Consider the following 13,804-nt stretch of genomic DNA (forward strand, 5'->3'; position numbering starts at 1 on the left):
AAGTGGGGCATAGGCAGCTAAAAAGCCTAATATTTCCCTCAAAACAGAGCCAAAAGGAGAGTGAATGTAGGACTTAAATTCAACAGTTCCAAAGGAAATGCTGATGGGGCTCTGTGTCTGTTGGGTGTATGAAATTTGTATTTACCAAATAACAGCTTCTTAAGTGTCAAAGGGTCAAATTCTAACCACATTTTATCATTTGGGGTTGCTGACCATATTATACCAAAATATAACACACAAAAATAAGTACTTGTCCATTTTATCCAATTTATTACAAAAAGAGCACATACAAAAGGATAATATACAAGCCATGAAATAAAATTAAAAAACAAAAAAAAGAACAGTTTGGGTTTAGCAATGCAACTTTTGAAATCATTATCATTATTATTAGTAGTAATAATAAATAAAGTACAAAATTCCACCACATGTGAATCTAACATTTACCCATAATATGCTCATCCATTTCCTCATCAACACACTCATCACCATTAATGCGCTATTGCTTTAATATTAATGATAAATAGTTCTATTTTCAGATAAAATATCCTATATTGAAAAACATTGCGCAGTCACAGCTAAACAGCAGATTTTCATACAAGGATGGCGGCAGCCCTTTCACTGGCACTTTTTGGGATATTTTCTCTTCAGCTTTGTTTTTCAGTTTCAAACGGCAACAAAATGTTTTTCTGTTATATTCTTTGTATATATTTTCACCATATACTTTAAACCATTGAGACTATATTGAAACCTGAGAAAACATGCAGTTTTAGAAAAGGTTGTGCTTTAAAACCCTTGCCTTTCTTTTAGACTGTGAAAGGAAACAAAGGAGAGATTCTGAGAGGAGAGATGGACGGTAAAATAAAAAGTAGGAGATAGAATATACAACAAAATAGAGAAAATAACTAAAGAAGAATTTCTGTAGTATTTGTAAAGCCCACAGTGAAACATGCCTCTCTATAGAACTATTTCCACAGTATGTAATGCTTCAGCACTACAAACCAACAACTATTTTGGACAGTTTGACTTAAATTTTGAGGATAATGGCTTTTATAGACACCTGTCAAATGTTGTCTTACCTCCCTTCATGACTCATTCTTTGAAATAATTATGCAACCAATAAGGCATGGTGGCTTCATGGACTGATTGTTCTTAATGGTTTCAGTAATATGGAAATATCTCCTAACATTTAAAGCGAGGCACTTGTTATGCTTAAGTCTACAAACAATTCTGGAAGAAGAACTGAAGAGAGACACCAGAGAGATGAAAATGAAAAGATAGATACAAAGAGTTAAAGCGAAGGAACATGCTTCACAGATGATCATTATTAAGACCCATAGTGCATTGTGAGAAGCAGAGGATAAAAAATGAAAGCCAGAGTCATAGTATTAAATTATCTAAACTAACTTTTTTTGCCAGTGAGAGGGTTCCCATATTTAAACAAATGAGTGCAAAAAAAATAATGACAAACTGAAACCAATTCACTTCATTGCAGTTTGTCCACTACATCACAGCATGGGGGATCAGAGAAATTGCATTGAATGGAATGTAACCAAGATCCACAGCACCACACGAGAGAGAGAGAAAGAGAGAGGGAGAAAGAGGGAGAAAGAGAGAGAGAGAGGGAGAAAGAGAGAGAGAGGGCTCAGTAGCTCAGCCTTGGACAGTAAACATCGCACAGCCAGCTTGTGGAGAACAAACAGCAGGGCAATTTTTTTTTTCTTTAACTTTAGTTTTCCAAAAAGTACAACTGCATGCAAAGCATTCCCATTTAAAACAATGCTAAAATGAGGTAATAGTTTTTTCATAGCATTTTTGTGTTATTTCTAAATAAATAAATTATGATTCAGTCGTCCCCCAGAAAAACTATATAAAATTAAATACATACCCACAATATCTACAGTTAGTAATAAATTATGATTGTTAAATACTTAAGGCATCTCAACTGACAACACCCTGTGTAAACTATGAAAACTTCATCACAGATGACTCCACTACAGGAGGAGGCAGTGTCAACACTGGCAGTGCACAAGACAGGCAGAAGTAATCCTTGTTAATTGATCTCTTGGCCCAACAAGGCTAAAAGAGTCTCTGGGCCAAGTCTTATCCTCTACTATCACAGTGCATAGGACAGTGAGGGTCCTAAAGGCGTCTTTTACTACACAGCCCTGTGGAACTGAAATGATGCAAAGGGTAAAACAAAAAAAAAAAGAAGTAAAAACCGGTCAGGCCAAGTAGTGAGAGAGGGGGTCGACTTGTTTCAACAGCCTGAATGTTTTTCTGCTGTTGTGCCGTCTCGTGTCTGTGTGCACTGCGAGAGGGAGGCTGCCTCCGTCACACCACGTTCTACATGTTCTAGCAATACAGCATAGCAACCAGCATAGCAACCACGAGGGGAGGTCTGTCACACAAATACACAAGATCAATACGCAAGCTTCTCTCTCTGCCGAAACACTGCATGAATCTATACCTAAATATAAACCAACGCAAATGCAATACCAAGGGAAAACCTTTTGTTGCTATATCTATTGTCACATGTGCTTGTTCTTTAGGCAATAAGGTAAACATCAAAAAGAGGATCCCATCGTTGCCACCAAAGGGGGACAGGATGAACACACGCTACAAGTCAGGGGAGCAGCCACTGACACAGTGCTAATTTTTTTTCGCATTTGTAAGTGTTGAGAAGATAGTCACAGCTCAGATTAACTAAGTCATGCAAAGCCTTCTCTTTACCTTTTTAAATTGAAGAAACACTACCAAAGCTAACAGCTCAAGTCGATGATGAAACATGCATTTTTTTTTAGAACACACTGTTCTGCCACTGGCCCTGCGCCAGCTGAAGATGCAGGTACAAGGGCAGAAACATCTTCATCCCACCTCACTCTGCAGAGCGTGAGTTTCCTTTTTTTCATCCCTGTTTTTGGCTTTGTGTTTTATAAGCACTCCAGTGGCCATGCTATTAACAGACAGCGAGTTAACATCTTGGTGCTGCCGCAGACCCCTTGAAACACACTCACATTTGCACTTTTTGAACATCCACACATTTCTTAGACACATTCTTTTTAGTCACACACAGCAGGGCAGAGCACATACTGGTGAACCTGCACGTCAGGTTCAAGCTACACCGTAACAAAATGCATTTTGGTAAAAACACTTTCTACCTATTTTTTTATTTTATTTTAAACACACAACGACTTGATCACTGGGCTCTGTTTCCACGGCAGTGAAAGAGGCCTACTCACATCACGCCATCTCACATGACACCAGCCCAAGGTAAATGTACAACTGTATTGCACAATGTCAAAGCTGCATGATAGAATTAAAACACTCAGCTAGCTGGTGCTTGCCCCCCAAAAGGTGACAGTGCACCAGGTATCGTGTTGGTTACTGCTACTCTACTACGACCACAAATGATCTTTAGGTAAACATGGCATCAGAGCATTTCGTTTCTGTTAAGTTTTTCTTGTGTGGCAGAATATTAACTTTGAAGTGTATTTGAAAAGAGAGAAATTTATATAAATGTATATATATATTTATATATATATATAGAAAGAGAGAGAGAGAGAGAGAGAAAAGAGAGAAGTAGCCCGCTCAGTGTGGGGTTATGTGTTTTCCAATCTCAGGACTTTAAGTCATGGCTTTGAGGACATGCTACACAGCCCGGGGCTACCTACAGTACAACACCACAACAGCAACAACACCCCACTTACGACCAGCAAGCTACGAGTAAACCCTGTGTACATGAGTATGTGTGTGTGTTTGTGTGTTGTTTGCCTCCAGAGGGATGTGCTTCTATTTAAAGAGAGTTCTTTGTGGCCTCTCGTGCAGTTAGTTATCCTGGCGTGGCTCAGTAAAGCGTGAGTCAGAAGGGTGGTGATGTCACATGAAGTCTGGAGACATTTGGCAAAGCACCCAACGGGGGGAAGGGGAGGGCGGTGGGGGGGCCGGAGTGGAAGAAAGCAGGAACCACATGAGGGTGATTGACAAGTTGTGGGGGGGTTTAAATCTCATCAGCTGTCAGGGTTCAGCTGTGTTTCGATGTCAACCCGACAGATTGGACACTTCCTGCTGGTGGCCAGCCATTGGTCTACGCAGCCCTGGTGGAAGAGGTGCATGCAGGGCAATCTCCTGGAGGACAGAGAGACAGAGAGACAGAGACACACAGGGTCAATGTTGATTCACATTGGCAAGCTTGACTCTCCCGGTGCATACAGTTATGTGCTTGCAAAGAACTCCTGAAACCAGCAGGGAGTTAATTTTGTTCATTCAGGCACGCAGAGACGACTTCTGTTGAATCATCAATCCTGCACGCCTCTCAGACAGCTGAGACTCCATATGCTGTAAACCGACCCCCTTTCCTCAACCCAGGGAACAGTTCTTATCCCCGGTGGTTCACTCCCCAGCTTGGTTTTATATGCACGTGTAGGTGCACATGCTCATGTCATTGCTTAAAGGAATAGTTCAACATTTTGGAAAATATATATCTGTCATTACATATGAGAGCCAGCAGCTGGTTGGCTTAGCTTAGCACAAAGACTGGAAACAGGTGGAAACAGCTAGCGTACCTCTGTCCAAAGGACTGCCTGACAGCACCTCTAAAGATAACAAACTATATAGTCAGTGACTGCATATCTTAGAACTGAACCAAATGATTGTAATCAGCAAAGTGATTTGTAATTTATACCTCTGAAGCTAACTGGTAAATATAAATCTACAGCCAGCAGTTGCAGATTGGTATCAATCTCTAACGCTCTGCCAGTAAGCAAATAACACCAAAATGGGAAACTTTTGTTTTAAGCTTTCAAAAGCTCCTCAAAAAAAGTGACGTTTTCGTGAAATGGTAGGATTCTACCATTTCTGCAAAGCATTTCTGACCTGACATCCTCTCCGTCCTCCAGCATGGACAAACAGATTGTACATTTCTCATCCACATCCGTTTCCTCCTCCTCCCCAATCTTCAGATGCAGGGGCTTTCTCTGTTAGCAGGTCAGATTACAGAGAGACAAACGTTAGGGTCAAAAAAGCCGAATGTAAATATATTCAGTAGTTTATGTCTCCCTTATTAATCCTCAGTAATGGCTGATATCTGCCCTACCTTCTTGTATTTGTGTGGAAAGGTGAATCTCTCAATGGTTGTCTGAACAGCTCCTCTGCTGACACTCCCCAGCCGGTCCTCCAGCTGCAACAGCTCCTGACGGAAAAGTGAGACATTCAATTGAGAACAGTACAGAGTAGCATAAAATAGATTACTGATAATAATACTAATAAATAGAACGGCGACTAAATGGACCTTGAGGTGAGAATAAAGTCCTAGCTTTGATAGATGGATGGGTGGAATGTGTATGAGATGTTTTTAGAGATAGATTTACCTCATAACTTTCTCGCACAGCGGTGGCGTGCCTTGAAGGATTGAGACTTTGCAGTGCCAACAGGTGCAGCTGGGGGTACGGGTAGTTTCTGATTTCATGCACGACCTAGCAAAAGAGAACTCTTTGTCATCACAGCAATGTTGTTCCTGTAGTCTAGCACAGTTTTTCGCCACTGTTTTGATGCATTTTTGAGAATATCGAAGATGATCCAAACACCAAAACTGTGTTTTCATTTGCACATACTAGTGTGTCCTTTTAAGTGTGACTTTATATTGATATACTGATATATTCTCAAACGGTGAATGAGCCCACATAACAGAAACAGATTTGTCTTCATTAGGAACAAGATTGAGAATACTGTGAGCAGGAGTAATCTGAACTCAGTGATGCATTAAATGTTTTGCAAACTGTGCTTTTTTCTGATAGTTGTGTGAAAAGTCATCATTGATAGTTAAAGGGGTGCTCCACCAATTTTAAACATCGAAGTCTGTTTACAGGTCTCTGGGAGTACTACTGCATGTGTGCATATGCTCTAGGGGGAGTTATAAAAGAATAAATAGCTTTTTTTCATAACATTCGTACATCGCTTTAGGCTGAAAACTAAAAGTTTGCAGATAAATAAAATCTGGCGGTGTGGAGTTAGAAAGAAGTGAGGTTACCAGACCTCCGTAGCCCACTCCTCTGCTAGCGACTCAAAATTAGCCACTACTAGCATTATAAAACAAAATCTCCTACTGAACTGTCGGTGGTCTGGTTGCATTGTAGGTAATGTAGGCACCAGGTAGGTTTTGACCAAGGAAAGAGAATGCGTGTAATAAAAAAAAGCTGGTATCTCTCGTTCTGTTGCATCAATTTCGATTTTTTTGAAAGCTATCTATCATGAGTCTGACATTGCTCCTATTGGAGTGCAAAGCGAAATCGGTGGAGAAATTTTTCATCACTGCATTTGCAATCTTAGAACACAGTTGACAGAAGTGCATAAAATCAATGAAGAAAGGGCATAACTTATGGGTCAACATATCCATGGATCAGCACATAAAAATAAAACACTGGTTTTAAAACATCTTGCCAAAGGACTGTAGTTGAAACTTTGCCAGCTGGCTAACACTGGCTCATTTACAGAACTGTTGATGAATGTGCATTGTTCTTAGTAATAAATTCAGAAAGAAAATGTCAGGGTGACCAACATACCACTTGTGCTGAGGACGTGTTCCTGGGGAAGTGGTGCATTCGAGGGGAGGCCAGGTAATGCTGATAGTGCTGTGGAAGCTGCTGGAGCTGGTACTGGTGGTGGGGGAGGCCAGCATCAACACTGAGATCCCTGCAGGCAGACAGGCGACTAAATCATCCCTCAACCATCATCACCCATGCTAGACAATGTGACAGACCGACAGATGGGTGCAGGGATGAAAGGATGGGATCATTTCTCCACTCTACAGGACTCTCGTTAATCTACAATAGTGACTCACCAGTCGGTGCCTTCGGCCAGATACCGCTGCTGCTGCTGTGTCATTGGCTGGGGAACATGAAGGGGAAGGGAGTACTCATAGCCTGAACGCAGTCGGTGAGGGTTCAGGGGAATACGCTCCTGCGTTCTTCTGGAATAAGATAGAAAATGTCTGACTTGGTTTTCTGTTAGTGTGCATCTGTACTTGCATGCTGGTAGTAGTTCTACCTGGTGTGCGGGAGAATCCTGCGGTGCTGCGCTTCGAGAAGCTGTTGCTGGATGAGGTATTGCTGGTGTAAGGCCTGAGGTAGGAATGGAGGCCCCGGCACATCCTGGAACTGAGGGGGTGCAGGCAGGGCAGTGAGAGGCGGATGGTGTGCCGGGGGCAGGTGGGTGGCCAGACCGGTCTGAGGCGGCTGGCTGGCGTGTCCTAGAGGGAACTCTGCTGAGATGGGCGCCTGGGGAGCGCCCAGGTGAAAGTGTCGGCAGGAGGTAGCATGGCTGTGTTGATGTCTGGTGAAGTGTGCTCCTATGGGGAATAAATGGAAGTGATCAGAACTGAGCCAGATAAGCCTGACTCACTTTCATTCAAACGGACACCACACAGAGAGACCCAGACAAACCGGTGAAGAGGACGTTATGACACACATGATTGAACACTTCTTGGCTTTCTCATGCACACTAACATACAAAACGATTGAACAACCAATCACACAGAGAGAACATTTAAATAGGAGAGACATGACACAGGAAGAGACAAGACAAGACAGACAAAACAGCAGACGGAGGACACACTTTGAGACCCCTGTGGAGCACCATTTAAACCCACACAGAGATTGCACCCAATGGCCTGGCTCTCCACTTGCCAAAGTGCAGCCAGCAGGAAGGATGGATCTTCACTAACAGCCTGGTGTGTTTCCAATATGGTACAGCACTGTGGTCCACTGCTAGTCAATTTAATAGATTAAGGCTCTATATTATGTCTGCAATTTGAATGAACAAATATTCAACTGTAGATTTCTCATTAAAACCCTCAACAGCAACAACAAAAGATTATCCACCTCTATTCCTTCCTTCCCCCACCCTTCCCATCAGGGGTGGAGGAGACATGAGATTAAATGGTAGTTCCACTGAATCACCTCGGTATCGAGTTGCCCAAAACAATCAATACGAATTACTCTGAGCTCAGAGAAAGGAGGGCTGAAAGGAGGGTGAGGTGGGGACAAACAGTTACTACTTCAGCTTCCCATTACAACTTTCTAGCTTTCTGGAGCAGGAAACAGACGGCAAGGTCCGGAGGATGTTTTTAGTTCTGCTAGTATTGTGCCTTTGCATGGCCCAAGCAAATGTACAGTCCATTCAAATCATGTATATTAGAAGAAATAATTGTCTTATTTAATGTGGTGTCAACTGGTTCAAGCCAAGTCAGGCAGATTAAATCTGTAGGTGAAGTGATATTAGATATGTCTAATATGAAAAGGACAGAGGATTTGGATATTAGTTAATGGTTTGTGAGATATTTAGCATTTGCTCACAAATTTTTAGTTGATGGTTCACTGAGTTTAATTTACACATTAAGTTTTTTATGCAAACACAAAATCCTTTGAATATATGTGCATTTGTACATTTATTTAAAAGAATAGTAGACATTTTGGGAATACCTTTATTCGCTTTCTGCTTCTGAAAGTTAAAGAAGATTGATACCACTCTCATATCTGCCTGTTATCAGGATGCAGCCAGCAGCCGGTTAGCTTAGCTTAGTACAGGGACTGGAAACCGTGAAAAAGGCTAGGCAAAATACGCCTACCAGCACCTCTAAAGCTCACCACCTAACATGTTGTATTTTGTTTGTTTTAGCTGTACAAAAACCAATCATTTCATAGTCCGTTACATGGTGGACTATTTCTTGGCTTTGAGCAGTTGTCAGGCAACCAGCAGAGACCCCAGGGAGTTAATGGTCCCAGCCAAGAAATAGTCTGGGCACTTGGGCACTTTGGATTTTGTGTATTAAAAACACAAGCTATAATGTGTTAATTAGTGAGCTTTGCTTGCTGGTGGGCAGATTTTGTTACATTAGGAGAGAGCCTTGCAAGCAGTTTCCTTCTGTTTCCAGGCTTTGTGCTAAGCTAAGGTAAGCTAACCGGCTGCTGGATGTATCCTTATATTTAAAGGACAAATATGAGTGTTATCAATCTTGTCATCTGAGTCACCACCAGAAAATAAATTTCCCAAAATGTCAAACTATCCCTGCAACTGCTGCGAATATGACATATTTTCATGGTTGTTGTTTTGCTACGTCCTTGGGACATGGGAAGCCAGTGAACCTTGAGGGCCACAAGCAAACTGAGAACAACATTTGGCTGAGGAAGTAGAGCAGAAATGTCAGACTAGTGGTTTGGATTGGTAAAGTGCTTTACACCACTTTTGTATAAACCCTGTGACTCGGTAAGACTGGATTCAATGTGAAGCTTAAGAGTCAATATCAAATTATCTGTCTCTGAGCTCATCCACAGCATGAACCGCTGACATTAACATTTTACATACTGCAGTGGTGCCAGCAGTAACAGTCCTGATGTTGTTATTGTTACATCTCTGCTTTGACTTTGACTTACAGACATAAAACACCTGATTGGTGCAGAACAGACCCCTACCCAACCACACACACACACGTTCATACACTCCTATCTACCTCTTCTCACCCCTGAGCTGCTGCACAGGCAGCCCCTCCCCCACAGTGTGGCTGCGGCATGGTGTCCCTGTGTGAGTGACAGCACGTAAGCCCTGCCCAGCTGCGACTGCAGCAGTCTGACATCGAACCTGTCTCTCTCTACCTCACCCCTCCTCCCCATCACTGCAGCTTTACAATCACTCCTCCTCTCTAACATAATCCTATCTTCTGCCAAGTGAGGTGGTCTTCCATCCTGTGAAACTGTGAGCCGTGTGTATGCAGTTTTTCTCACTGAAAAACCATCAACACACCGGCTGATATAACTGATTAGCACACTCACAATCAGAGTGAGGCACTAATGAGTGAAATCAGCCTGTGTGTTGAATAGCTGGACTGAAAATCTACATATAAATGGCTCTACATGGCACATGTTTGCACACCACGCACTGACCTTGATGCTAAACATCAGGCAAATCAGGACAGGGTCGAAGACAAAACATCTGATATTAGTGTGGTCTGTACCAGTGCAGCTACTGTGAAATAACATATGCATTACAGCCACTAAAAGTTATTTAAAAGTCTGTTTCTGTAGTCGGCTGAGAGTTGCTAAGCACACGCAGCTGTATCTCAGGCACACTTTTCACATAAATAACTCTGACTCTTTCAGACATTGTGAACAGATGCAAGGCTCACATAGCTAGAATAAAATGGCAAGAAGTACCAGACTTCAAAACTCTTAATTTGCTGAGTTGATATTTAAAATGTGCGCTTTAATACTTGACACCAGAGCCTGTGCTGTATGTTGTGACCAATGGCCCCGTTTTCAAACTCTTTACAGAAGCAAAGGCTTTTTAATCAATTGTTTAAAGTAAGAGCAACACTTAAACCAAGATGGGTACATTAAAAAATCAATTAACATTTAAAGGAAATATGATAAAATTATAAACCAAATAATTTTGTAAGTCTATTATAAACAACGAGAACATGATTAAAGACACGTGAAGTACAATATCATTACTATCTATTAACTAAAACTTCAACTCTAAGCTTTCAATTTAATATTGCTGACTTCCTGCAATAAACAATCAAAATCCTTATCTGCATTTGTAATGTAATGTGAGCTGAATTGGGTTTAGTTATGCTCTTGTCACAAGTCACCACGGTGCAACAGGAAGAGTTTTGAAATTTCTGTTGTTCTAATTAGCTAGAAAAAGTACTAAATGAAAAAGTCCTGTACTTAAAAACATTACACAGAGACACTGCTGTTACACTTCACAGTTGCTGTTTGGTTATTGAACAAAATTGATTTCTCGTTATTCTACAGATTTGGAGACACTGGCAGAGAGTTAGGTTACACCAAGAAGCTAGTTAGCTTAGCACAAACACTGGAAACAGCTAGGCCGGCTATGTCTAAAGTTAACAAAAAATCTCACTATGGAAGTGTAAAAATTACACATTGTGGTTTAACGGGGGGGTTTGGGTTGTTGTTGAAACCTAGCCGTTTCTCAGTTTTCAGTTTTTGTGCTAAGATAAGATTGCGGCTGCAGCTTCATATTTACCGTATGGATACGAGAGTGGTATTGATCTACTCATCTAACTCTCCACCAGAAGGAAGAGGATTTCCCAAAATATTTCTATTCCATTGATGACACATAGGACAGAACTGCGCAACCTACGGAAGAATGTATCCCAGTGTTTAATGTAATTGTAATGAGGGACTTCAAAGGTCTTTTTGTGTTTTGATGCTAAGCAGTCCATACCTTGAAGTAGAGTTGGGCAATATCATGGTATATACCATGAGGATATTAATTTACCATACCGTTTACACCATGGTGTTTAACAGTTTAATATCTTAGGGTGTATTAGGCCATTATAGGCAATGCTACAAATTATATGTTTTATGGAAATATTGGTTTTTAATGATTTTTGCATCACTGAAGTAACCTGATATTTTTAGATTTTTGTTTTTCCTGGATGAGCCAAAAACATACATTGATTGTTTTGTCCATAAACAGTTTCTCTATAGATTGTTATAAAAGATTGATTATATTACAATATTGACATTAAAATAAAAAATTACATGTACCATGAAAGACGATTCTATCCATATCGTCCAAAGGTTGTTCCAATGTTAACTCATCACCAATGAACACCAATGAATGGATGTGAGGGAGGCTGTGTTTTGTTTTATAAACAACAGTGTATGGATAAGGAGGGAATGACAGGGTGTCACATTAAAAATCAATGCCGGTGTGTTTCAGAATAAACATGCTTTTTTGTTGTTAAATGGATAGAAAATTTGGTTGCGCCAACTCCAAAGTAAGCAGAGCAGCAACTTGAAGAAACTCTGTCAAAGACAGCTGAGAAATGAGAGCACATAAAGAGTGAGGGAACCGTCTCAGTGACAGCACAGTGTGGAGGGAGGAGGGGAGGGACACATGGAAATCAGCAAAAAGCACACTGAAGGTTAGAAAGAAAACTACAGTCTTTATTGGAAAATATTAGTATGTGTGGCACTGTGTGATAATAGTAATAATAAGAGTAATATCTCCTATATAACCATAGTAATACCATGCAAATAAAGACCAATGGCAAGGCCCGACCATGCTCTCTGTAGGGTTAACAGAACAGAAGCAGCATCCAATGAGTAGATGTGTATGCTTACAGCACATTTCAGTATAGCAGGGACATCTCTACACAAAGTTTACATTGGAATCTGCTGTTCAATGTGGAAAAACAAAAGTATAAAATGACCATGCATTAGGATCTAATACAAGAACATAAGGTAGAAAACCACAACCAAAGAATAAAAGACATTTTCATTCTAAAAGGAGATCTACAGCAGTGCAGGATATACACATCCCTGTAAAATGGATAGCATTCTGGAGGTGTCTGAGGAAAGACTTGAGAGGGGGCTGTGCATGACAGTGAATCAAAGAGGGGGGATTTTTTTTAAATGATAAAATTTAAGATTTAAAAGATGAGTAAGACCTGAGTCTCGCCAATTTATTGTGACTGACTAAATCGATTCAGCTAGCAGGAACAAAAGCTTTCACACATGGGTAGGATTATGACCAGCCGTTTGGACGCCACTGTAACAGGTGCAGTGAACCATCAAAAGGTGAAACTAACGTCCCACAAATGACTGATTTTAGTGCTACAGCTATTGGTCAATTGGTGAATGTTAGGGTTACAAGATTATTGGCATGATTTATAGAAGGTGATCATACAAGTGCTTTATTGATGACAAAAGCTGGTACAATGCACCTTTGCAAAATAGGGGATGGAGACGAAATTCGAAGAGTTCGATCAAGCCTGGCTGTAATCGAATCAGGGAGGATCAAAATGTATCCACTTTACAGAAATTTACAGCAGAATGTAGTCTATCCACACTGAATGGGAGAATCACAATGACATTCTGTAGTAAAGTCTAGTGCTACAATGGGTTATTCACTGAAGAGCAACATGACAGTTTAAATAAAGACAAACTGTTTTCTACAGAAGGTGTTATTCTTTAGTCTGTTACACAGAAGGATACGGTATGAGTGGGAACTCGGTTTTAATGCCAATGTCGTCTTCAGATGGAAAGAGGAAATGAGGAAGAAGGGGTTCACAATACAGCTAGATGCAGAGAACAGGCAGAGGCTACGGCAGACAGCAGCAGATGATCGTTAGCTACACAATGGAGGGGGACAAAGGTCTGAGAAATGCGGAATGTAGAGCCAGCCTCGATACTATGGAACAGGAAAAAAGAACACAAATAAAAGCACAATGAAATCATTGGTGCTACTGCATGTAGTTTTAACAATGCACGTCAAATTATTAAACTTACCACTATTATTATTACATAATCATCACAGAAAGCCTACTGCAATGGAGGATGATGTTAAATTATTCCCATTCAGCGAGTGTGATTATTCATTATGATTTATGCTGTTCAGATTGTCCCTGCTGGAACATTTCTGCGGAGCAATTTGCAGGTTTCATTTGACGTTTTTTCATCGGACAAACATCTTTGAGGGTTTTAGGGCAAATGCCACCATTTTATAGCCCATTTACAACAGCCAGCCTGAGCCCCTTATCTGAGGTACGGCCATTACGCTACCTGTGTTTAATGGAATAACCTTTAATTGACACTGACTCGTAAATATCAGGGTAACATGAGCGCAGAAAATCAACAGACTCGATGCCAGCTGCGCACAAAGGGGCAAACTCCCCCATGTCATATTATCAGTAGTCAGCACTGACTCAGATTCAGCAGCTTGCTTGGAAAATTAATGACAAATACAGACAGAGCTGTGGACATTTTTAATTAAGGCTGAG

At 40.9% G+C, this 13,804-nt stretch overlaps 1 protein-coding gene across 1 annotated transcript; it reads right to left on the reverse strand.

The window, feature by feature from the left end:
* Positions 1-287: 287 nt before the first annotated feature.
* rnf165a (ring finger protein 165a) lies at positions 288-9,662 on the reverse strand. Its single transcript, XM_046067620.1, has 8 exons — positions 9,503-9,662; positions 7,042-7,342; positions 6,836-6,964; positions 6,558-6,687; positions 5,367-5,471; positions 5,093-5,188; positions 4,873-4,973; positions 288-4,125 (listed from the first exon to the last, which is right to left on the reverse strand). The coding sequence occupies exons 1-8, from the start codon at positions 9,660-9,662 to the stop codon at positions 4,008-4,010; spliced, it is 1,140 nt and encodes a 379-aa protein (XP_045923576.1). The 3' UTR covers positions 288-4,007.
* Positions 9,663-13,804: the final 4,142 nt, after the last annotated feature.

This window comes from Micropterus dolomieu, linkage group LG13 (assembly GCF_021292245.1).
Source record: "Micropterus dolomieu isolate WLL.071019.BEF.003 ecotype Adirondacks linkage group LG13, ASM2129224v1, whole genome shotgun sequence".
NCBI lineage: Eukaryota > Metazoa > Chordata > Actinopteri > Centrarchiformes > Centrarchidae > Micropterus > Micropterus dolomieu.

Bases quoted from the DNA above. Each gene is read 5' to 3' on its own strand.
- rnf165a (XM_046067620.1), bottom strand. From the start codon at position 9,662: ATGGGGAGGAGGGGTGAGGTAGAGAGAGACAGGTTCGATGTCAGACTG. The intron at 6,688-6,835 runs GTGAGTCACTAT...GTCTGCCTGCAG, and splicing joins CTGGCCGAAGGCACCGACTG to GGATCTCAGTGTTGATGCTG. The intron at 5,472-6,557 runs GTATGTTGGTCA...CTCTTTTGCTAG, and splicing joins ACACGTCCTCAGCACAAGTG to GTCGTGCATGAAATCAGAAA.